The sequence below is a fragment of the Cupressus sempervirens genome, chromosome 7 (genome assembly GCF_028749045.1).
Source record: "Cupressus sempervirens isolate cs-2001-9-10 chromosome 7, ASM2874904v1, whole genome shotgun sequence".
Lineage (NCBI taxonomy): Eukaryota > Viridiplantae > Streptophyta > Pinopsida > Cupressales > Cupressaceae > Cupressus > Cupressus sempervirens.
In genome coordinates this window covers 542,713,425-542,738,397 of record NC_143124.1, presented here as the reverse complement: position 1 = coordinate 542,738,397, position 24,973 = coordinate 542,713,425, and the positions used below count along the sequence as shown (strand labels likewise).

General features: G+C 36.7%; 1 protein-coding gene across 1 annotated transcript in view; it reads right to left on the bottom strand.

Moving 5' to 3' along the window:
* The window catches only part of LOC149547913 (glucose-6-phosphate 1-dehydrogenase, cytoplasmic isoform-like), a 107,286-nt gene that overhangs the window by 25,949 nt on the left and 56,364 nt on the right, over window positions 1–24,973 (bottom strand). Inside the window, exons 4-14 of the mRNA XM_089791960.1 lie at window positions 23,227–23,296; window positions 22,963–23,149; window positions 22,085–22,233; window positions 21,910–21,978; window positions 21,322–21,380; window positions 21,060–21,096; window positions 19,664–19,735; window positions 19,283–19,430; window positions 18,976–19,071; window positions 18,560–18,630; window positions 17,614–17,729 (exon numbers count right to left, since the gene is read on the bottom strand). Coding sequence (XP_089648086.1) covers window positions 17,614–17,729; window positions 18,560–18,630; window positions 18,976–19,071; window positions 19,283–19,430; window positions 19,664–19,735; window positions 21,060–21,096; window positions 21,322–21,380; window positions 21,910–21,978; window positions 22,085–22,233; window positions 22,963–23,149; window positions 23,227–23,296 — 1,074 coding nt within the window. The remainder of the gene's footprint in view (window positions 1–17,613; window positions 17,730–18,559; window positions 18,631–18,975; window positions 19,072–19,282; window positions 19,431–19,663; window positions 19,736–21,059; window positions 21,097–21,321; window positions 21,381–21,909; window positions 21,979–22,084; window positions 22,234–22,962; window positions 23,150–23,226; window positions 23,297–24,973) is intronic.

Sequence of the window (24,973 nt, the reverse complement as noted above, 5' to 3'; positions counted from 1 at the left end):
TTTGCTCTTGGTGTCTTTGTGACATGTCTGGATTTTGCACCCTTGCTGAAGTATAAGGGTTTGGAATGCCTGGTAATTCACAGCTGATGTATTGTGAATTATTCTCTAAGGATTAATATTGCAAATTGTGTTGAGGCAAACAATTTGCCATTCCTCCTATTGTTTTTGCTATGGCTAAGGAGAGATTGGGTTTGACTAATTTGTGAAGTGATTCATGGGAATTATTATATTAAATTGTGTGTTGGTTAATTTAGAATTGGTTGAGCCCATATTTATATTTGCTGCCAGGCATTATTTTCTTCCTGCACTTTGGGAGCAGTGTTTTCCATATGTGTAGTTGCATTTGTTGGTTGAAGAATTAATTTTCTGCTGCTAGTCTTCATTTCAGAGGGTTTCAAAGCATGTCTTACCTATAAGTTCGTGGATTGTAACTTCTAATTTTTTTGGGTATTGTTAATTTAGATAATAGGGGATAGTTTATCAATTGGATTGTTGGTATTTTCTGAAAATACTCAGTATCTAAGTTGATATTGAAATCTGGAATTTTTTAGCTGTATATTTCCTATGTAATATCCAAATATTTGAGTTGTAATTACTATTGCAATATCTTCTATTTTGTTGCTATATTGTTGTATCAAAAATTGCAAAATCTCAAGAACAAAAAAATAAATCAATTCTTCAGCACAAATTGTTTAAGAGCCAACAAGGTTTATTATAGTGGTATCAAAGCTTGCTTGCAAAGTGTTTGACGAAATGTCAAACAATTGAATTATAAAAGAATTTGGTGTTTGATGAAGTTATAACTGATTGGGGTTATTACAATAGTATTAGAGCGGTTTCTTGCCATCCTATGGGGTAGGAAATTTTTATTTTATTTTATTTCATGTTAGATCTGTTGTTATATTTGGAGTGACCAGCACTCTAGCATTTTCTAGCAATGGACAAACATAGGAGAACTAGCAGTTCTAGAAGTCGGTGGAGTAATGAGGAACTTAGCATGAAAATAAATGTTTTGCAGGAGAGTATGGAGAAACTTAAGCTTCATCAACAGAGGATAGCGGAGAGCTTGTTGAAGCCTGAGACAATTGAGAGGGCAACAAGGTATATGGTTTCCATCTTTAGAAGGTTGGTGAGAAAGAGGCTTGAGTTTTTTCTGAAAAGTGTCCATGATGTAGATGTAACTATAATTAGTTCAACACCTACTAGTCTTATCCACAGTATTGATGATGGACCTTTTTCGCAGGGACATATGGTTTTGTCAATGACAGTAGAGGATAGCGGCACTGAGCTTTAGTAGGTTGAAGCTCACAAAGTTGTTGTTGCAGTTAGTGTAGAGACAATATGCAGTTGCTACTACAGATAATTCACACACTCTCGAGGGGATTATTATTGGAGATTTGTATGTGAGCTGTCAATGTTGCTTTGGTGTAGGAGGCAGCTGCTTCCTCGTGGGACCGATGTATGTATGGAGTCACCCAGCTGTGATGTTGATAATTTGGTTGATACAATTGAGTCAATAGATGTGGGTTCATGCTCTAGCATTATTGATTCACAGGTTGATGTTGAGTCATATGTGTGGAGTCAGGTGCCAGCAGTTGAGGCTTTATTAGGAGAGGTGGATGCCAATACTATGGACATATTTGATGATACATTTGATGATGCTATGAGTTGCACTGGGCATGATATCCCTTGCTAGGTATTAGTTGATGACTATGAGGAGGTTTTGGATGGGTCCTAGGATAAGTTTTTATAGGATCTATCTTTTAAGGTGGAAGCTAGGCTTCCATTTCTTCAAATGATGAGTTGATTGAGGTACATAGTAATTGTATCTCGGATGCAGAATTGCGCGAGGTTGATAGCACACATGCAGTGAGTGATCTTGTGGTGGGTAGTTCTGATTCGGTTTCCTATCACTATGCAGTTAGTAAGATAGAGTGCTTGGAAAGGAGGCAATGGTTACAGAGGCATCATGTGACCAGTCAGTTGAAGGTGAATAAAAGTGGCATCTCTTTAGCTTTCGAGCATTATGATGTGATCCGTCAGATGCCAGCTACATTTGGTTGGGGTGATCCTATATCTGATGAGCACAGTGATAGTACTCTCTCTCTAGCAGAGGTTCATGCGCTTCAAGAGGCTGTCAAGATCTTGAAGCATAACTATTCGTAGTTAGTTGTTGATAGGGATTACCTTCTCAAGTGGGGTAGCACCTGTTATGAGACACAGTTAGGGAAAGAGGATGAGGTAGCTGAGCTCACCCAAGAGCTTGAGGTGACTGTGGACTCTCTTCAATGTACTTAGTTGGCTCTTCAGGAGTCACGGTCACAATTGGATGAGGTAACCATGGAGTTGGAGCATGTTTAGACCACACCAATCCCAGATCAAATTTAGTTGCATATTATGGTTGGTGGTGAATTTGCGTCTATGATTGGGGATGATGGACGCGATAATGTGGCCGACACATTCGTCCAACAAATGGGTGCAATAGGTACAGAGGAGGTGAGAGCATCAATGGAGTGAGCTCTCATGGTGATTTTCTTCCTTCTACCAAAAGAAAATCTATTTCTTCATTTCATACAGCTGGTAACATTGGATAATTCGCAGTGCCACATTTGCAAAGGTTGATGTTTCCACATATAATTTCTACTACACAGAGTCCTTCATGGAGAATCTATTGGAGAGTTCAGATGTAAGGGAGGATTCATACAGTGTTTGAGGGTACTCTCATCCAAGGCTCTCGTGCTATTCAGAGGTTGGTGTGAAAGATTATAGAGACTCTGTCTACTATGCTTCCCCACAAGGATTTTGAGGTTGGCTTTGCTAAGAGGGTTGCCCAGGATCCTGCCCGACCAATAGTTTGGAGTTAGAGATCGAAGCCATTTCTGATTTTCAGTTTGATGATGATGAGCCCTTGACAGAGATTGGGAGTTTTTATCAGCATTACAATATGAGGATTGCTCATCACTTTTATTTTGACCCACAGGTAGATGATTTGGTTTCACGCCAGTGTGGGTTGGCTCCAGCTTCATGCCATCATTTATGGGATGGGTTAGCACCATCTTTTGCAGATGGGATTGATAGCTGCAAATTAGACCCCTTGCAGTATCTACACACCCAGGATGATTTGGCAGAGGTTGGAGTTGGTGGTAGTGTTTCAGGTACCTATGGTTGTTACCATCTCCATAGTGTAGTTGGGTGTGAGAATCAATTTAATGGGGGCTCAGGTGTGGACAGAGTTGGTATTTTAGTTGGGTTGAGTTCCGATGAATTGTTGTCGTCATTAGCGCCTCGGGTCAGTTTTCAGATGATTTTGATACTGATGTCCGTTATTTGGGTGTTGATGCTACAGGAGTTTCTTGTACACAAGAAGGATAGTACACATTTCTACCTTTGGGATCCAAGTGGATTGTGATGTCCATTTTGCTCTGAGATTGCTTGGGGACAAACAATCTTAGGGAGGGAGGACTATAATGTCCCCATTTTTAGCAGGTTCCTACAGTTGGCTTGATTAGTTCACCCTAGCGACACTCATGAGCTGACATTGGGATTTGAGGGTCTTAGTTGTGGGGTCATAAGTTTTTCAGCAGCCTATGGTGTGTTTTGGCTCCATTTGAGGGTCTTACTATTTATAGTAAGTCAAACTGTTGGTTTTGATAAGCTCAGTGGAGTTAGAGGAGTTGGGTGATGCTCTCAATTTTTATTTTGGGCTTCCAGTTTGGGCTCCAACTCTATCAGGCTCATTCATCATCTTTCATCATTAGGATCACTTTGGTGTTGTCAGATTTTGATTCTGATGCTTTTTCAGTTGTTTTCACAAGATGGGTGAATTATTATTATTATTCATCTAAATACGTTGAGGTTGTTATTTTTGTTGGTGTTGTTGGTTGGTCACCTCAGTATCATAGCTCGTTGGAACCGGGACAAAAAGTTTTAAATCATGGGAATAAGAAACAGTGGCCTTGCGTGTCAAAATATTAAGTTATGGTGAAAATGTCATTTTTGGAGCCAAAAACAATTAATAAATTATATTAATAGCACTTTATTATATTTTAATGTGGTGTAAAGGAAGCTTCTTAAGTGGAGTTCTTTTGAGAAACTAGTGTCATTTGGAGATTATAAATATGAGGACATTTGCTGAGAAAAACATTTGATTATTTGATTATCTTATTTGCTCTTGGTGTCTTTGTAACATTTCTGAGTCTGGAGTTTCTACCCTTGCTGAAGTATAAGGGTTTGGAATGCTTGGTAATTCACAATTGAAGTATTGTGAATTATTCTCTAAGGATTAATTTTGCAAATTGTGTTGAGGGAAATAATTTGCCATTCCTCCTATTGTTTTTGTTGTGGCTAAGGAGAGATTGGGGTTTGACTGATTTGTGAAGTGATTCATGGGGATTATTATATTAAATTGTGCACTGGTTAATTTGGAGTTAGTGGAACCCATATTTATATTTGCTACTAGGTATTATTTTCTTCCTGCACTTTGAGAGCAGTGTTTTCCATATCTGTAGTTGCATTTGTTGGTTGAAGAATTAATTTGTTGCTGCTAGTCTTCATTTCAGAGGGTTTCAAGGCATGTCTTACCTATAAGTTCATGGATTGTAACTCCTAATTTTTCTGGGTATTGTTAATTTAAATAATAAGGGATAGTTTATTAACTGGGTTGTTGGTATTTTGTGAAAATACTCTATCTAAGTTGATATTGAAATTTGGAATTTTTCAGCTGTATATTCTCTATCTAATATTGAAATATTTGAGTTGTAATTATTATTGCAATATCTTCTATTTTGCTGCTATATTGTTGTATCAAAAATTGCAAAATCTCAAGAACAAAAAAAAAATCAATTCTTCAGCACAGATTGTTTGAGAGTCAACATGGTTTATTACAGTGGTATCAGAACTTGCTTGCAAAGTGTTTGATGAAATGTCAAACAATTGAATTATAAAAGAATTTGGTGCTTGATAAAGTTATAACTAGTTGGAGTTATTAAAAAATTCCTCTACACCAGCATTCTTCTCGCTCTTGCAAGATATAGTTAAGAGGATTTGTAAGTGCTTAAAGTTAAAATTCATTTGACAAAGATGTCTATTTCTTTCACTTGCCAATGTCACCAAGAAAGTGTTTGAATTTGGGAGTTGGAGTTGGAGTGTTAGTATAAGTTGTTGGGTCTGTTTATGAGATGCTAGGGTATCGAACTCTATACTACACAAAGATATTCAAGCTTTTGCGCCATACAGTCATCAATGGAGGATGGCACACTATTGTAGAAAGACATTCTAAGTCAGTCTATACTGTACTAGTCAAAGAAGGGTTAGAGTCTAGACACATAAAATGCACCCTTGTGATCATGACATACTATCTGATTATACTTGGGATTAATGGTGTTAAGCCTGAAATGGTTTGCATAGCTGTTGTAGCTAGTCATCAGCAAGAGAACTGTCGTACATAGCCTATAGGTGACGTTTGAAGTTCTGCAAAATACTATTGTTGTATTCCATCAGAATATCATTCAGGGTAACAATGTTTTGGTATGTAAGTCTGTAATGTCCCCTTTTTGGGACATTAGGAATTCTGAAGTTAAACTCATAAAATATTAAATTTGGCTTATGAAAGTTTAAAGAAAATTAATAAGATGAGTCAATTTAATATTATAGAGGGAGTTAAAAGGTGTTAAAGAGAGAAAATGACGAAAGGAGAAGAAGGAAGCGCAAGAGTCACATGTTGGGTCTTAAATAGAGGGATGAGGAGCTCACTTGGATATGTTGTTAATTAATATTGATTTTTTGGTTTCTCCTTGGAGAACTACGGGAAGTGGCTAGCTTTCTTTTGTTAAGAATCCAGAGGACAGAAACCTTCAGGCTCTTCTTAGGTGGATTAGACGTAACCCAATTCATCTTTCTTGTGGATTCACATCAGAGTTCACATTTCGGATTACAAGTGCATATATTGTTTATCTCCAATTTGATTGTATTTCTGTTTTTTAGAATTGACTTGATTGTTATTGTATTGTTGATGTATAATACAATAAAAAGTTTTGGAGTTTAATGAGCATTTTTTGGTTATTTACTGGTTCATTGTTGGCATATTGTGTTAGTTTATTTGCATAAGGTACATGTTTATATTCTGAAAATTATTTGAGGAAAAATTGGGTATAATATCCAATTGGGATATTCCAGTAATATCAGAGATGGTTTTCCTACTAGCCTGTGAAGTTATAGCATAGACAAATTTACATAAGGGTTTCTTAGAGCATCGATCTCACCATCCTGTGGGGTTGTGCTAAATATTTATAGATTTAGTTTTGGTTGAATATTGTTTGGTGATCGAGAACAAATTTACTCTTAAGTATCGACATTCTTATCTACTGTGAGGAGAAAAGAAATAAGAGTTGGATTATTCATGTCTGGGAAAACTTTTGCAAATTGAAGAATAATTAAAAATAATTGGCATTGTCTAGTTGGAATGCTTCTCAAGGAGCCAAGTACGCCGACCAATTGATGAGGCTTAATATCATTTTAAGTATTGAACCTTGCAAGCTAGGTGTAATTAATTAGCCATTTTTAAATGTCACTGAAAATCAACGATAGTTCAGAAACAATTGGTATTACATGTTTAGCAATTGATGGGACCGTTTGATGAGAAAAGAAGATATGCTGAATCGATTTTAGAAAGTTGTTGATTTACATGAAGCAGTTGATTGTATTGTTGAAGGTAGACAAATAGAAATAAAAGTTTATCCCAAAATTTGAATTTTGAAGAATGACCATTCTCAATTTCATTCTAGATATTTGTATATTGGAACCATAGTGGATCCATTACAAGCAAAACTAAAACCAAAAGAAAGGTGACTTTTATCGGGACCAAGAAAAAAAAACAGGTGGTGAATACTGAAACGTTGTTGCTATAGTTTGAAATTCGATGTTGGCATTAAAATCCACAGGCCAAAATTAAATATATTGGTGCAGAAATATTATTAAGGCTAAATTTATTTGTTCTTGTCGAAGGTTTTTGTGCTATCTAGAAGTGGAAGGAAAATTTGAGCTTCACTTGACAACGCTTCATATTCTAATGATTTTGGTAAGAGAGTCATTCTGATGATTATTTGGGGATTGGATGGTCTGATTTGCTCTTGGAGAGATAGGGTTTATCATATTTTTATTTTATGTGTTACGCGGGGCCAAAATATTATAATTTTGAGTTGAGTTGCACTTTTTATTTTATAAAGTTACTTTTTATATAAAAGTCCATTATAAAGGAATTTCATAAGAATATTTTATGGATACTTCTAGAAGTTCTTAGTGGCTTCTTAGGAAAGTGAATAAATAGAGTGCTTGGCCTCTCATTTGGACATCCTATGACTTGAGTTTACACTACTTTTCTCTCTGAGCATTTGTGGCACCATCTTGGTTTGTAGATTGTCATTTGATCATTAGGAACGAAGTCTCCTAAGGATTTGCATAACTGAGGAGGTGAAATATCTTTTGAAGGGTTGCACTTTGGAAGTGGTATTCAGCTACTTCAAGTTGGGCTTATTTGGACATTTTCCAGCCGGGTTCGATTTTCAGCCTGGACATACATTTTTGCTCATATCTCACTGTTGGCTGGGAGTTTGATTTTTATTTTCTAGGAGAATTTTCCTTGGAGCCTGGCAATTATTTCCATAGCATTTTCAGCACCTTTCAGCCCAGCATTTATTTTTGCCAGGTGTCATACCAGTCCGTACATGTACAGATGTACCTACAGGTCGTACGGTCAGCAAGTTTGAGGGCAGGTTGGAGTTGCATTTTTATCATTTCATCTTCGGCATTCAATCTCCAACATTTGCTCAATCTAGGTTCTTTCATTTCAGTTTGTAGTTGCAAGAAATTCTCAGTTGCATCCAGCCAGTGAGGGTTTGTAATGTGCCATGTTGTAATGCTTTGAGTTGAAAATCGCATATCATATGTAAAAGCATTTGGTTATCATTAAATAAATATATTGGCACTATTTTACATCAGCTATTTGAGTAGATTTGTTGCACAACAATTTCCTTTATTCAGCATTTTACTTTCAGCAGTGTATTTAGTTTGCATGTCAAGTGTTTGACGGAATTTCATAGTTTAGTATTAGTGGTTATTATTGGCCTATTGGCAAGGGCCATTATAGTGGTATCAGAGTGGTGTTCTTACCATCCTGTTGGGTAAAGAATCTTTATGCATCCTTCAGCTTTTGGGTATCACAAGTGTTATACACGTAAGAGAGCAGCACCTGATGGTGAGTAGGAATTTAGAGATATACTTAATATGGGTGAAAGACAGTCACAGAGTCCACCTAGAGTCCCCAGGACTGATGAGGATGAGGCTAGAAACTTCTTTTGGGCTATGGCTATTGGACAGCAGGAGATGGTTCAGTCTATATGTGCATTGACTACTATGATGGAAAAAGTTGCTCAGCTGAGGAATCAGGAACAGGGTAGGGGGACACCAGAGCAGGATAACAGGAGTGTAGCAGGTTCACAGGGTGCTCCTAGGCACAGGTCATGGACTACAAACAGGCCTACACGTCCTACATTCCTTAGAGAGGCGACCCAGGAGGCAATAGAGGACGATATGCCAGAGGACTTTTAGGATGATCTTCGAGCTGCAGATGCAGAATGGCAGGCACTACCTCCACATGTTCGTGAGTTGCTGAATTTTGATCGCTACCTGAATCAGAGAAGAGAGCACATGAAGAGTAGTAGGCAGAACTGGAGGCCTGGAGGAGGTTAGGACAATGAGTTGCAATGAGCTGCTAGCAAGCTCACCTTACCATCTTTTGATGGCAGTGGACAAATGACAACACAAGCCTGGATCCATAAGTTAGATACATTTCTAGCATTGAGGCCTATGTCAGAGACGGATGCTATCAGGTATGCCACTTTGCATTTAGAGGGCACAACATATGATTGGTGGTCACATGGTATGGTTACATTGTAGCATAATCAGGTGACATCCTATCAGGATTTTGTGGATAGATTGGTAGAGCGTTTTGATAAGAAAGACCCAGAGGTCTTCTTCCATGATCTTGCCCAGTTGAGACAGACAGATAGTTTCAAGGTCTACATTAGTGAGTTTCAAAGATTATCAGTGATGGTGCAAGATGTGTCCGAGAGGAGGTTGGTTATACTATTCACAGAGGGGTTGTTTGAACCTCTAAAGGGGTGGATCAAGGCACTCGATCCCCCTTCATTGTAGGAGGCTATGAGGAAGGCACGAAGCATGGAGCTCACAGCACCCTCCAGCGGGTTCACCTCCAGGAGCACTTCTTCATTCAAGGACAATAAGAAGTTTGATAAAAACAAGGGGAAAAAAGGTGACCCCAAGGGTAAGTCTACTGCACCTTTGGATATGGAGACATTGAATGACCTGCGTAGGAAGAAGCTATGTTTTTTCTGCAAGGGTCCCTACAACAGAGATCATGATTGTCCTATGAGGCCTAAGGGGAAGGCCAACAGGGTTATGTGGGCTTACTATGAGGGGTCAGATCCTGATAATTCTAGACATGAGGTTGATCATAGTGATGCAGAGCCCGAGGCAAAAGCAGAAGCTCTAGCGACTCAAGAGGAGCCCGAGTTGCACTTACAAGAGGCACGCTTGTCTAGCATTCAGCAGGAAGGATCTTTTAGATTGCGTGGTGTTTTAGCAAGGCAAAGAGTTATTACTTTGGTTGATACAGGTGCTACGCACAATTTCATTGATGCACATTTTGTTGAATGTCGTGGAATTATGACTAAGGAGTTTGAGGGGCTACGAGTACAGGTTGTTGATCGTTACACTCTTAAGTGTAACAAGATGGTTAGAAATTTGCCCTTACGCCTGAACAACTATGAGTTCAAGGCGGACTGTCATGTTGTAAACATGGGTGATCTGGATATTGTTCTTGGGATGGAGTGGTTGTGCTCATTGGAAGAGGTTACCTTCAGATTGAAGGACATGGAGATTAAGTTTGAAGTGGATGGGAAGCAACACATTTTGAGAGTCATCAGGCATGGAGACATCAGGATTATTTCCTTCAGACAGCTGGAGAGGATAACCGGACATGATGACATCGAGTGGGCAGCCGTATGTACTCTCATGCCTAAAAGGAGGGACAGCATAAGACAAAGTATCACCCAACCATACAGAGGTTGAGAGTGAAGTATGACAAAGTCTTCAGTGACATTCCACCTGGCAGACCACCAGACGGAGGTATTGAGCACATCATTGAGTTGGACGAGGGTGCTAAAACCGTGATGATTACACCATATATGCATCCTAAGAGGTTCAAGGATGAGATCGAGAAAACCATCAAGGAGCTTCTTGTGATGGGTCACATCAGGCCTAGCAAGTCTCCTTTTGCTTCTTCGATTGTATTGGTGAAGAAAAAGGATGGTACATTGAGGATGTGCATTGATTACAGGGTGTTGAACAAGAGGACAATCAAGAACAGGTACCCCATTCCACGGATTGATGAGTTGATTGATGAGCTTCATGGTGCATGTTACTTCACGAAGATTGATTTGAGATCCGGCTACCATCAGATCAGAGTTAGAGAGCAGGATATTGAGAAGACTGCCTTCAGATGTCATTGTGGGCATTTTGAGTTTGTGATCATGCCATTTGGCCTCACCAATGCACCAGCTACTTTTCAATCCACCATGAACAAGGTCTTCCGTCACCAGTTGAGGAAGTATGTGTTAGTCTTCTTTGATGATATTCTGATTTACAATCGGACTTGGCAGGTGCACATGGAGCACTTGGAGACAGTTTTGGGAATCTTGTAGTTGGAGTCCTTGTACGCTAAGGAGTCCAAATGTGATTTGGGCATGACAGAGCTATTGTATTTGGGTCACATCATTAGTGCAAAGGGAGTAAGGATGGATCCTAATAAGATCAGTGCTATTGTGGATTGGCCTACTCCAGAGAACCTAACACAGTTGAGAGTGTTTCTTGGGTTGTGTGGTTTCTACCGCAGATTTGTTAGTGGGTATTCACGTCATGCAGCTCATATGATAGATTTGTTGAAGAAGGGAGCCTTTGTTTGGACACCTGAAGCACAAGCTTGCTTTGAGAGATTCAAGGAGATCATGACTACGTGCCCTGTGTTAGCATTGCCCGACTTCTCGAAGCCATTTAAGCTTCAGTGTGATGCATCTCGAGAGGGTATTGGTGTTGTTCTGATGCAGGAAAAGCACCCCATTGCATTTGACAGCTGGAAGCTCCATAGGCCAAAGAGATCATTTAGTATATATGACAAGGAGATGTTGGCTATTATGCATGCATTGGCTAAATTCAGGCAATATCTAGTGGGTGGTAAGTTTTGCATTAAAACTGACCACAATAGTTTGAGACATTTCCTTGGACAGAGAGATCTCAATGATAGGCAACAAAAGTGGGTTAGTAAACTGCAGGCTTATGATTTTGACATCTCCTATGTGAAAGGGACTCAGAATGTGGTAGTAGATGCTTTGTCACATAGACCACATCTCAGTGCTATGATTTAGATATCAGAAGATTGGAGGCACTTGATCATTGCTGAGTATGCTAGAGATTCATGGGCATCCGGGATTGTTGATGGGACAATTGTTGATACCAGGTATACACTTGTGGATGATTTGATTACCTACAAGAACAGGATATTCTTAGTCCCAGGATCGAAGGTGAAGCGTATTGTTATGAGAGCACTACATGACTCACCTATAGCTGGACATCTTGGATACTTCAAAATGTACAAGCAGGTATGCGAGCGATTCACATGGAAGGGGCTCAAGGCAAATGTGTTGTAGTATGTTAGAGAATGCCATGTTTGCCAGCAGAACAAACAAGAGCACACCTTTCCAGCAAGGCTCCTACAACCACTTTTCATCCCTGACAGGAAGTGGGAGTGCATATCCATGGATTTCATTACAGGCTTGCCTAAGGCCCAAGGGCGAGATTGCATCTATGTGGTGGTAGATAGGTTGACGAAGTATGCACACTTCCTTTCCATCACTACTACTTACACGACAGTGCAGGTGGCTGAAGTCTTTTTCAGGGAGATTTTCAGACTGCATGGGATACCCCAGAGCATAGTGAGTGACAGGGACAGCAAGTTCTTGAGTCATTTTTGGCAGGAGGTGTTCCGTTTATGTGGCACTAAGCTCACACCTAGCACTAGTTACCACCCGCAGACTGATGGGCAGACAGAGATAGTAAATAAGTGGGTGGAGGGATATTTGAGGAACTACGTGGCTGGTCAAAAGAAAGCATGGGTTAGATGGATTTATTTATGTGAGTATTGCTATAATACTACCTATCACATGTCTATTCAAATAACTCCTTTCAGAGCACTATATGGCTATAATGCACCGAGCTTTGTTGATTTGCTTATGAGAGATGTTAGAGTTCCTCGTGCTGGGGATTTGCTTCAAGAGAGCAAGGACATTGTTGATGCTCTCGGAGATAATATTGCCAGAGCACAGAATCAGCATAAGCAGTATGTAGACCAAAAGAGGACAGAAAGGAGTTTTGAGGTTGGTGACATGGTTTACCTCATGTTGTAGCCTTACCGATAGTCTACTCTAAGGAAGTGGGGGTTAGAGAAGCTTAAGCCTAGATACTATGGCCCTTTCAAGATTATCAGGCGGATAGGTGAGATGGCTTATGAGCTTGAGCTTCCAATAGACATCAGGGTGCACAATGTTTTTCATGTGTCACGGCTCAAGAAAGCATTGGGTCAGCATGTTGTGCTTTCAGCAGTTCTTCCTCCATTGGATGATGAAGGGAAATTGGTTCTTGTTCCTTAGTACATCATTGATAGCAGAGAGAGACAATTCCATGGGAGGACTATCAGAGAGTACTTGGTGAAGTGGAGAGATTTACCCGAGGAGGATGCCACATGGGAGGGAGAAGATATTTTGCAACATCTAGCTTTGAGATTGCTTGAGGGCAAGCAATTTCAAGAAGGGCGAACTGTCATGTCCCCTTCTTAGTGACATGTCATTTTTAGTGAATTTGCCTATCATGGACTCTCGTAGTCAGATGATTTTAGTGAGAGAGTCATTCTGATGATTATTTGGGGATTGGATGGTCTATTTTGCTCTTGGAGAGATGGTGTTTATCATATTTTTATTTTATGTGTTACGCGGGGCCAAAATATTATAATTTTGAGTTGAGTTGCACTTTTTATTTTATAAGGTTACTTTTTATATAAAAGTCCATTATAAAGGAATTTCATAAGAATATTTTATGGATACTTCTATAAGTTATTAGTGGCTTCTTAGTAAAGTGAATAAATAGAGTGCTTGGCCTCTCATTTGGACATCCTATGACTTGAGTTTACACTACTTTTCTCTTTGAGCATTTCTGGCGCCATCTTGGTTTGCAGATTGTCATTTGATCATTAGGAACGAAGTCTCCTAAGGATTTGCATAACTGAGGAGGTGAAATATCCTTTGAAGGGTTGCACTTTGAAAGTGGTATTCAACTACTTCAAGTTGGGCTTATTTGGACATTTTCTAGTAAGGTTCAATTTTCAGCCTGGACATACATTTTTGCTCATATCTCACTGTTGGCTGGGAGTTTGATTTTTATTTTCTAGGAGAATTTTCCTTGGAGCCTGGTGATTATTTCCATAGCATTTTCAGCACCTTTCAGCCCAGCATTTATTTTTGCCAGGTGTCATACTAGTCCGTACATGTACGGATGTACCTGCAGGTCGTAGGTCAGCAAGTTTGAGGGCAGGTTGGAGTTGCATTTTCATCATTTCTTCTTTGGCATTCAGTCTCCAGCATTTGCTCAATCCAGGTTCTTTCATTTCAGTTTGTAGTTGCAAAAAATTCTCAATTGCATTTAGCCAGTGAGGGTTTGTTTGTAATGTGCCATGTTGTAATGCTTTGAGTTGAAAATCGCGTATCATATGTAAAAGCATTTGATTATCATTGAATAAATATATTGGCACTATTTTACATCAGCTATTTGAGAAGATTTGTTGCACAACAATTTCCTTTATTCAGCATTTTACTTTCAGCAGTGTATTTAGTTTGCATGTCAAGTGTTTGACGAAATTTCACAGTTTAGTATTAGTGGTTATTAGTGGCCTATTGGCAAGGGCCATTACATGGACTTCGGTTGTGAGAAGATGATTTGACAATTGTTTCAAACGTTCTTAAAAGAATTTAGAAGACATCATTCTAACATTGTGAGCTTGCATAAAAACCATTTTGTCATTAATACTTGATGAGAAAGATGACATATGTAAGCAATTAAATCAGATTTGTTGGCTATGGTGGAGAAGGAAGAACATAATCTCACCTGTGGAGGAACTAATTGAATATAAGTTGGACATATTCAAAGAGTTTATGATTGAACATGAGTTAACATCAGCAAGTGAACAAGTTGTAGGATTCCCAAAAATGAGCAAAAATCAAAGGAGAAGAGAACAAATTTGTTTCGCAAGCCAACAAACTTGGACCCAAATCACAAGTGTGAAGATCATAATGAAGCTAAGGCAGACATAGAAAATCAGACCGGCAAAGAGGAAGATGAAAATCCCACAAGTTTGCTCCTAGAAAACAACAAAAGTATGGGTTATGGAACTCTGTACATTGGTGTCTTGGAGTTGGTCATAGACAAACATCTTGAGAAGGATGGTCTAATTGGAGGGGAGAGTTTGTCAGAGACTTTAGATGATAAGAATTTGCCCAAAACTGATAACATGACAGCTACCCTATCATTGTACACAACTCAATCAAATATGGAGCTTGGAGTATATGATGGCATTGATGACGTCCTTAATGAGTCATGTATTTTCTATGACAACTCATTTATACATAATATGGATTTAGTGGAATAATCAAAAATAGAATTTCAAGATGATGGTGTTAGAGGTGACCAATTAGATAATACATGCTAAAGTAACAATGATTCTTTGAAAAAACAGCTAAAAGTTGATGAAAAGATGATTGTTGCAGCCTTGTTGTGTTATGATGATACTCACAGGATCGTTGAAAATATCTACAGGAAGGCACATATAGAAGAGAGGAAAAAGGGAATGGAAAGTGATTCTACCATTGCTGATTTGCAAAGGGTTAAGGCAGCCTTAGAATCTTTGAAATCAGATTATTTGTGTTGTTTTCAGACATGGATTAAAGGTTGCTGAATTATATGCTAGTCAACTAAGGAAAAAAGAGGATGAGGTTAATAAGCTCAATAGGGAGCTTAAGAATGCTCAGGAGGCACTGAATAATACACGAGTTGCTCTTCATAAAGCAAAAAGTTCGATTGTTGACACCAAAAAATCTAGGGAGTAGGAGGATAAAAGAAGCCATGAGTTTTTTCAGCAAGTGATTAAAGAACTCGATAGCATCTAGCAGATGTACAAATTGGATGGCTGCCCCAGGAGATCAAGAAACGTAGCTTTGGATCATTTTCAGCTAATAGACATTTCCTTGTTTGAGGTGGATGCTGATTGGACTTTTGATAATCCACTTTTTGAGCTAAATATAGAAGATCTTTCTGATTTCCATGATGAGGATGATCTTGACTAGAGAATGTGGGACCCAGTTGCAATTCTTAGTAGTGAGTTTTGTTCACAGGATTAGTGTGGTAATCCGATTTTCAGATTTAACACTAATTCTCATTCTCCAATCAGCTTACACATGGTTTCAGTTTCTGACATACACATGAGTTGGATGGACTCCTTGCTTTACCAGCTAAGTAGATCTTGGTTGAGGATTGATTATTTGATCATAGGGGATAGATTCTTAGTCCTTTCTTTGCTCATGACAACATCATATCCAGGTGTATTTCAAACTGATGACGAAATGTATAGCCTCTCTACACCTTTGTTATTGATTTCAGGTATTGAGCATTTTGATTCCTTCATCAGGAGCTTAGGATGGACAGTTGTGATGGAGATCAGTATGCATTTCCACGGGAGATCACTCACAGATGGAGAGTTTTATAGTAATAATAGCTCCTCGAGACATTTATATCTTCTCACATTTAATGGTTGTGATAGTATAATAGCATAGAATCCTGGTATTGATGTGATTGACGGTGTACTTCAGCAGCGTATTGATGAGTGGCTTCATAATTTAGGACCTATTATTTATACAAGATTAGCATAGCGAGATGTTGGAGCAATTTTTCTAAGGCTGGTTTAGGATTTGGGTGTTGATAGGATGAGTGCCTTACCTCTTGCAGATTATGACAAGTTGCTATACAAGTTTGGGCTTGGAGCAGTTTTAATCAGAATAGTGCAGCAGATGGGCATAGTAGTGATTTTCAGATTGGTCTACAAGGCTACTTACAGATTTATATGGGATCCTAGCACCGATTGCCCGAGGACAAGCAATCTCGAGGGAGGACTTGCAATGTCCCCTTTTTGGGACATTGGGAATTCTTAAGTCAAACTTATAAAATATTAAATTTGACTTATGAGAGTTTAAAGAAAATTAATAAGATGAGTCAATTTAATATTAAAGAGGGAGATAAAAGGCATTAAAGAGAGAAATGACAAAAGGAGAAGGAAGCTCAAGAGTCACATGTTGGGTCTTAAAAAGAGGGATGAGCTCGTTTGGATATGCTAGGAATTGAGATTGATTTTTCTAGTTTCTCTTTAGAGAACTGCAGGAAGTGGCTAACTTTCTCTTGTTGAGCATCATAAGGACGGAAACCTTCAGGCTCTTCTTAGGTGGATTGGACGTAGCCCCGATTCATCTTTGCGGTGGATTCACATCAGAATTCACATTTGGGATTATCGGTGCATTTATGTTAATCTCCAATCTAAGTGTATTCTTTTTTTAAGAATGGACTTAGTTATTGTATTGCTGATGTATAATACAATAATGAGTTCTGAAGTTTAATGAGCATTTGCTGGCTATTTACTGATTCATTGCTGGTTTATTGTGCTGATTTATTTGCATAAGATACATGTTTATATTCTGAAAATTGTTTGAGGAAAGAATTGGGTATAATATCTGACTGAGATATTACAAAGTCTAGGCATTGACATTGTTATTGTAATACAAACTTATTTTCTGTCAAATCTGAGCTATCTATTACTGCTTAACCTTCAATTTACCAGTGGGAAGAACACAGTCCATATATGTATTTAAATTTTAAACTACATTGTTATATTATTGTGTTTTTAATTAGTAAGCACTGAAATATTACTTGAAACATACATTGTGTTCTCTATTCAAGTGATCTGTCGAAGTCATTAAAACCTCCAAGCAATTGCAATTTCAACAAACTTAGAAAACACAGAAGTTAGATTGTCATCCAACTATTTGACAAAATTACGGAGTACGAAAAGGTTAAAAACAGTGTGTGAGCAGGACAGCCTATTACAAAAGGCTTGAGCTGCAAACTGCCCTTTAACTATGAATATTCTCTATTATGTTATACTATAATTTATAGTAGTATTGTTGCATAAGGCATGTACATATTTCCATCCCATTGATTGTATCTACTTTTATATCAAATTAAGGTTCTATGTGTTAACTGATTTAATTAATATGGTCATTAATGGTTTGAACAAAACTTCTCTACTACATATGTAGAAGAATTTGAGCCATCAATGTAGTTAGAACTTTAAGGACTCAGAAGACCAAAAGTTAAAGTAGGCTAACTTACGTGTCAAGTATTAGCCGCTCATATGCCTCAGGAATAACAATGCCTTGATAGCGCTGTGTATAAGACAGATCTAACTCACTCTGTGTGGTAGACATTTCAAGGCCAGGCTGCTTTACCTGCACAGGAAACATTACAATGTAACAGATTCTTCCCGGAAAATGCTAAAAGAAACCCTACTATTGGTAGAAATAATAGATAGAATAGAATACTTAAATTACATGAGTTCCATGAACATTCGGGTCGCAGAAAGAAATAATGGTAAAGAGAGACACTTATTTGACAACTTTATCATTTTGTGTCAATAAGGGTATAGAACATTCTGAACTTAATCTTGTCCTCTCAAGATAACTTAATGAAAATATGTAGAAAGAGAAAGTTCTACAGCATGCAGCTGATCATCTTAACTAGACACAAATAGTATGGTGAACACTAGAACTTGTCCAGCAATTATCATCCCTGACTGTCCTCTCTACTCCTCCATACGTGGTCCATTGTAATCAAAAAAATTTGAGTAGTTTTAGACTACATGTAAATTTTAATGAAAGAATGCCAAAAAAATCTCAATCCCACATCCATGATACAAATTATTTAAGAATCACTTTATCTCTCTGCCTGAATTAAACAAATGGTTTTCTATTTTATAAGAACACAAATAGACTGCTGCAGGAAGCAAAATGGTCTCAAAGATAAATTATAAAAATTGATATACCTTGTGAGTTATGTTTTTCAAGTTTTCCTATTGCTCTTTACCTATGCTGTGTCCATAACGAAACTCAAATAAGATTAATATTTTTTAATAGGTGTTTGCTACAGTATGATGCAGAAACTAGTCATTAATCATATATCTGTCATTTGGGACCACCTATAAGATAAAATAACAACACAAGTAAAAAATAGCATGCACTTGTTTAATTCCAGTCCTAAGATTTGAAAGCAATGTCCATACCGTAAGCTTCATGTACATGGCCTCTGATGGCTGCAGTCGTATGACAAACTCATTTCTTCCATGCTTGTTGCCTGACAATAATTATTGTTAGATGATGATGTCACTGCTTGATATTAAAATTCAAACTGTAACTATCATTAATAAAGATAAAATTTGTTAACTTCAAACATTGTAAAAAACTGCACCCAGCAGATGGTATTTCTTCATGTACAATGTTATAATATTTTATTGGATTAAACAGTTTTAACATTCTTGCACATTATTTATGACCAGACTATATTGGAAATAAGAATTTTAATGCAGCCATGAGATACCATACAATAGCATTTATAAATAAGAAAGACATAAGAATGAATTAACATTAGGTATGTATTGAAAAATCTAATTTACAATTATCTGATGGTTATTATACATACATCTGAAGATATCACCAGGAACATCCTTGAACTGAACACGGATTTCTGCTTTACGTGAATTCAATGCCTTGCCAGCTTTAAGGATAAAAGGAACTCCTGCCAATCATTAATTGAATCATGTTACTTCAATATTTGACAGAAAACTAATAATATTATATTTACACCATGCCAATTAAAAAACGGACATACCATAACCTCCAGTCAGCTCAAAATTCAGCTTTGTGAAAAAATCAATAAACTAATTCAGCACTAATCAGAAGATATAGAAAGTCATGGTAAATGATTGTATACACTCATAGATTATTACCTTCCCAGCGTTCATTATGTATTTGCAAAACCACAGTTGCAAATGTTGGAGTCTTGGAGTCCTTTGCAACAGTTGGATCTTCTGTATATCCCTCATACTGACCAAGAACTACATTTTCAGTTCTTATAGGTAGAACTGATTGAAGGACCTGATTACACTCAATAAATTTTAACATTATTAATGAAATACATGCAACAGATAATTCTAAAATTATTTCCAAGTTGAGATCTTCATTATGGAAAGATATTCTTCTCAACTCATGGGAAGCTTCAATGATAGATAAATTAAACGAAGATATTTAACATCGTCAACAAAGCATTGAAATGCATGTTTCTTATAATTATAGCAGAAATAATTCACATGGGAAAAGAAATATCAAACCTTGACTTTTTCATCCCTAATGTGTTCAGGTGAAAGGGAAACTGGTTTTTCCATAGATATCAAACAAAGAACCTGCCCATGAAAAAAGATAATATGAGAAAGTGACCATTAATTTTGATCAAGCCAAGAGGGCCATATTTCATTTGGACTGATATAAACCATCATGAACTAATTTTGCACAAACCTCTAAAGATGACAATAAACATAAACTACTGTTAAAGTATTTTACAAATGAAAAAACAGCTCTAATAGTATTTTGCATGAGAGATATTGCATGTACTATTTTGAAGATGAGTATATTTTTCTGGATTACTTACACATGTTCTTGGAAGAAAGCCAAATATCAGATCATAATTAAAAAACAAATACACTAATGACAATCCACTATCTTGAAATGTAAACACAATGATCTATAAAATAAGCATCATATCTTTAAAAGACTTCTACTAGCAAACAAAAGCATGGGTATTTTGGTTCCAGAAAAGATTAGATGATGAAAAATAACATGCATAGTAAAAACTATTTGATATGGGATAAATAAGTATCCACCTCGACTGTAACTCATGGCCCTGGTGCTAGATACAGATTATTTATAAAAAGTGTAAGCTAGTTGCATAGTATAACATCCAGGCCAACAGACAAAATGATCACACAATAGAAAATCACCAAGTTCAGATGGTGTCTAGGATAACATAAACCAGGAATGCCTCTTGGAAAACTGTATGTATCCTGACTAATGACTCATTTAACAATCCCAAGCCAATTTATTACAACAGAATTCAGTGATTTGAATCCTAACATTTGGGACTGACGATTCATCCATCAATCCCATTCTAAATAAGAATTGTACCAACATTATCTTATTCATATTGACAAATCATATTTCAAGACAATACATAAAGTATATAACTATCTAGCTGATGATATGTATTTAAAGATCATTGTGACTTATCAATCTTATTTTTGTTAAAACTGCAGAATACATTTAATGAGCCTTAGAAGATGCCCTTGGAATTGTAGTAAAGTACTATGTTGTTCATGCCCCATTTTACTGTATAAATTCTGGAGGAAATATAGTAGCTGTTGAGATCTTTATTTCAGTACCACTAAGACTTGACCTCTCTGTGAGAGAATATAACTATTCCACAAACACATACTAAAAGACATAGATACACTCATTGGTGGAATTCTCCAGAAATTATCTTCTCTTTGTAAGAATATTAGTTGACCTGTCAATGGTCTTGGGATTCAAGAACACGATTGGGTGCTAAGAGCTACCTTATTCTCCTGTGTTATATATTTAAGATTATTTTCTCTTATAATGAAATGATTCAAATTTACTTAAAGGCCAAGATTGTCAGACATTACAGAGGTAGAGAGAATGAAAACAAATCACCTGCAATAGATGATTTTGAATGATATCTCGGATGATTCTACAAAACAAAATAAGAATCAAATTTCTCAAAGTCAAAATAGTTAGATAAAAGAATGAAAAATAACTACTACAATAAATATGACACTGATTGGATATTTCACAGAAAAAATAAAACATCCATGACATAGATTTCTTATTCACATCATATCCAAATATGAGTGTAGAATTCAATTTATTTATTATTGTCAGTAACTCCTATGTAAGCACAGAAGTCAGAGACTACCCATATTCATCAAAGTATCCTCCTCGACCATCTACTCCAAAATCTTCCCTGAATACAATCTGTGGTAAATAGCATATTGTCACTTACATGAATGAGTATTGAAGTTAAGATTCAAAATCAATGAATTTGCATAAGAAAGTTAAAATGATATAGCTACCATGTGAATGGATGGAGAAGGTCAGATCAAAATAAACCAAAAATCCAATGAACTTATGACATAAGAATGAATTCCAATCCTATAGCTACCATGCAGTATGTATTAATTCATGCATGAGCCTAAGGAGAAAAGGCTGTGGTTCGCAATTGTTTTTCAAAAAAAATGTTAATTGGGTACATAAAATAATATGTACAAAGAAGAAATGTCCAGGACTGAGGTCATCCTTTCACTATTATCCAGTAAATTCATGACAAAACCCATTTTAAAGAAATAATAAATCTTTATTATCACAGAAAGGCTAACAGATAAATGGAAGCCAGTTAACAGATTTCTATATTGGGTCAAAAATCAAACTTAGTTTTGCTGTCATACAATGAATTCTTCATTTTTTTTCAGAAAAGAAAGCACTGAAAACAACAGATTTTCCATACCTGAACATTATCAATGTTATCACGATTCCAAAGAGGCAAAAAGAGACGGTTTGCAAATCGAACTACTAACTGCCAATCAAAGAAAAGTTTGAAATATCAGCAAAGAATTAGGAGATAATTATGATTTATTAACAACTTTCCAAAGATAAATGTAAGTAGGAAGCGCACAGCACACCAAATTTTGCACTAATTCCTTCCCAAGATAATGATCAATACGATAAATCTGCTCTTCAGTGAACAGCTCCCCAAGCTGATTACTCAATGCCTCTGATGAATCTAAATCCTTTCCAAATGGCTTCTCAACGATAACTCGTGTCCAACCACCTGGCAAAGAAACAAATCATAACAATCTATTTTTATGCAATATGAGTAGTTTTTAATATTCAAATTTAACACAATCCAGGTCTTATCAATTCCTAACATCAAAATGGGACACATAACACAAGAAATCAATATTGACTTAAAAATTTGTTTACAACTCTTGAGAAAGATATTGATAACACACTCTCCAAATAATCACATTGGCAGTGGCACCTAATAAAAACTACTTAGAAAGAAAATACCAATTATTGAGATTTCAGAAAATTAATAAATATACAATTGATTAAAGGAGTAGGTAAAGGTAAGTGTGCATATAAAGAAAAGAAATGTATGGTTTACTAAAGACCACAGTCAGGAATTTCGTATTATAAATGCACATTTATTCTCACAATTTATCAGAATAATGTCAGACATTTCACTGGTGATTGAGCCTTTGACTTCAAACTCATAGGTTTGATGTCTCTGCAAGTCCTGAAAGATTGAGTCAACAGATCATAGCAGAAGAGTAGTTTTCCTTTTAGAATGAAAGCAAGTACTTTTATGGGAATTGTATTATGTCTATCAGTGATGTAATTTGGATAGTATGAGAATAGAGAAGAAAAAAAATTGCAGAAAAGTGTTATGGCTAAAAATTGTTGGGAAACAGTAAGAGCCCCCCCCCCCCGCCCAAGTCCAAGTGGTCAAAACTACTAGCTTAGAGTCAAAAAAGAGAATAGAGAGAACTTAACATACGTTGATTCATGCAATAATGCCTAATCATTTTGCATACTATTGGATACACTGATGGAGGCAGAGCAAGATAAAATAGTCTTCTAGAAGGCCCCTCATTTCCACTCTTCGATTCTTCATGCTCCGCAATTTTCTTGTCCAATTTTATAAAGCCTTCCTCACTATCATATGATCCAGAAACATATGCAACCTGGAAACATAGCAAGCAATTAGTTGATCATTATTGTTGGAATCACCTTAAGAAGTCGTAAGAATGCAAGTTCTTACCAAACTCAGAAAATCAGAAACAACTTCAGAAGGTTCCTTTTCTGAATCTGTCTTAGCCGGCTTCAAGTACCTAATCCAAAATACAATTATATATATCAAACTGAATTGCATTCAAACACATTATCAAGAAGATAGTAACATAAAAATATAGTTAAGCAGGAAGATACAAGATATCTTGCAGATCTCTGGTGAAAAATTATATATATCTTATAAGTAAACAATTCAGAACCCAAATATTTTACAAAACCTAAATTTCCTAATGAAGGGAAAATATCAAACACTATTACTTTTTGGCCTTAATTGCATTTAACTGATAAAAATCATAATTATTTGAAGACAAAAAGATAAAAAAATCTTAAAATTAACTCACAGACAGGTTTATCCTACATTACAATGAGCAGAACCAAAAGCAAGCCACAAGATGCTAGTTGCTTCACCTTCACTATTCTGGATTCCTCCCCTGCTCAGAATCCAATTGCAATATCCTTCCAAGAGGTGGAAATGTGGAGATCTACACTCTACATGGTATCCGAGTATACAATAACAGGATCTGGGAAATGTGTACAGATTTGCATTATCTTCTCTTACCTAAAGGCTAATTTAATAAATTTTCAAAACTTGTAATATGAATTTACTAGCCTGCACGATGTTTATAGAGGATGCCTCACTATTGTACTCTCGGTTATAATTTTCACCACCATTGACTGAATTTGTTACACAATGACAGTAGTAATATTCCAAATTTTATGTTAGATGCATTTAAATGATGAATTGATTTTGATAGAGGAAAAAAAATACCATGGTTGAGTTTTCCCGACATATTTCCCTTAACTAATTTGATGTTAATATGGAACATCTTCTATCACTTGTTTTCAGCACTAATATAGAATGCATGCACATTTAAAATATTAACTTAGTAACAGTAGGGCATTGAAATCTAGGACAAAAAAAAATATGACATACATAATTGAAACCAACAGCTTGAATCTCAGTTATTTCATACGATATTGTTCTCCCCTTCACAAGGTGTTTCTCTTTGGAAAAAACAGCACCATATTTCTTCAAGAGATTGTGGTTCTTGGATTCAATTTCCAACAATCTTGTTTCACTATAAATGTGATTTTTGACAAAGAAGTGACAATTTTGAAAATGCAATTTATTTTTCTTATTATAATTTAAAACCACGATAAATCATGCTTTTCCATTTTTTGGTGATTTTTGAATATAAAACATTCTTTTGGGGTGCAGGAATTGGGTATAGAACCCTCTATAAACTGCAGTGTGCCTGTTATTAAACTTTTTAACATGACCAGCGACACTAGCACAACACATCCTCCAGTACCACATGGGCTGTGGGAGGGTAGACCTCATGCTTTACCATAGGAAGTTTTCGCCAATCAAGCTAGGCTCCCAGCCCTTTTGAAACTAAAACATTAAGGATTCTCAACTTTTTATATTCTGCAGTAACTTTTTCCTAATCCTAAATCAATGGTTTTTTAACCCTGACAAGATTGCTCCCAGATTTAATTCCATGAATCATCGCCAAGGGTCACACAGAGTGGTCTATTGCAAATTATAATGTTGGGAAAACCAGAAGAAAAAATCTTTGATAGTTTTTATCGCCATGCTGATTCAGCTTTTCTTTGCTCTTCAATGTGCATCTCATTGACTAATGAGGAATTTTAATGGATGCAAGAGAAAGTGACAAGGCTTTGTTCATGGAAAACACCTGGACAAGGTCAGCTCC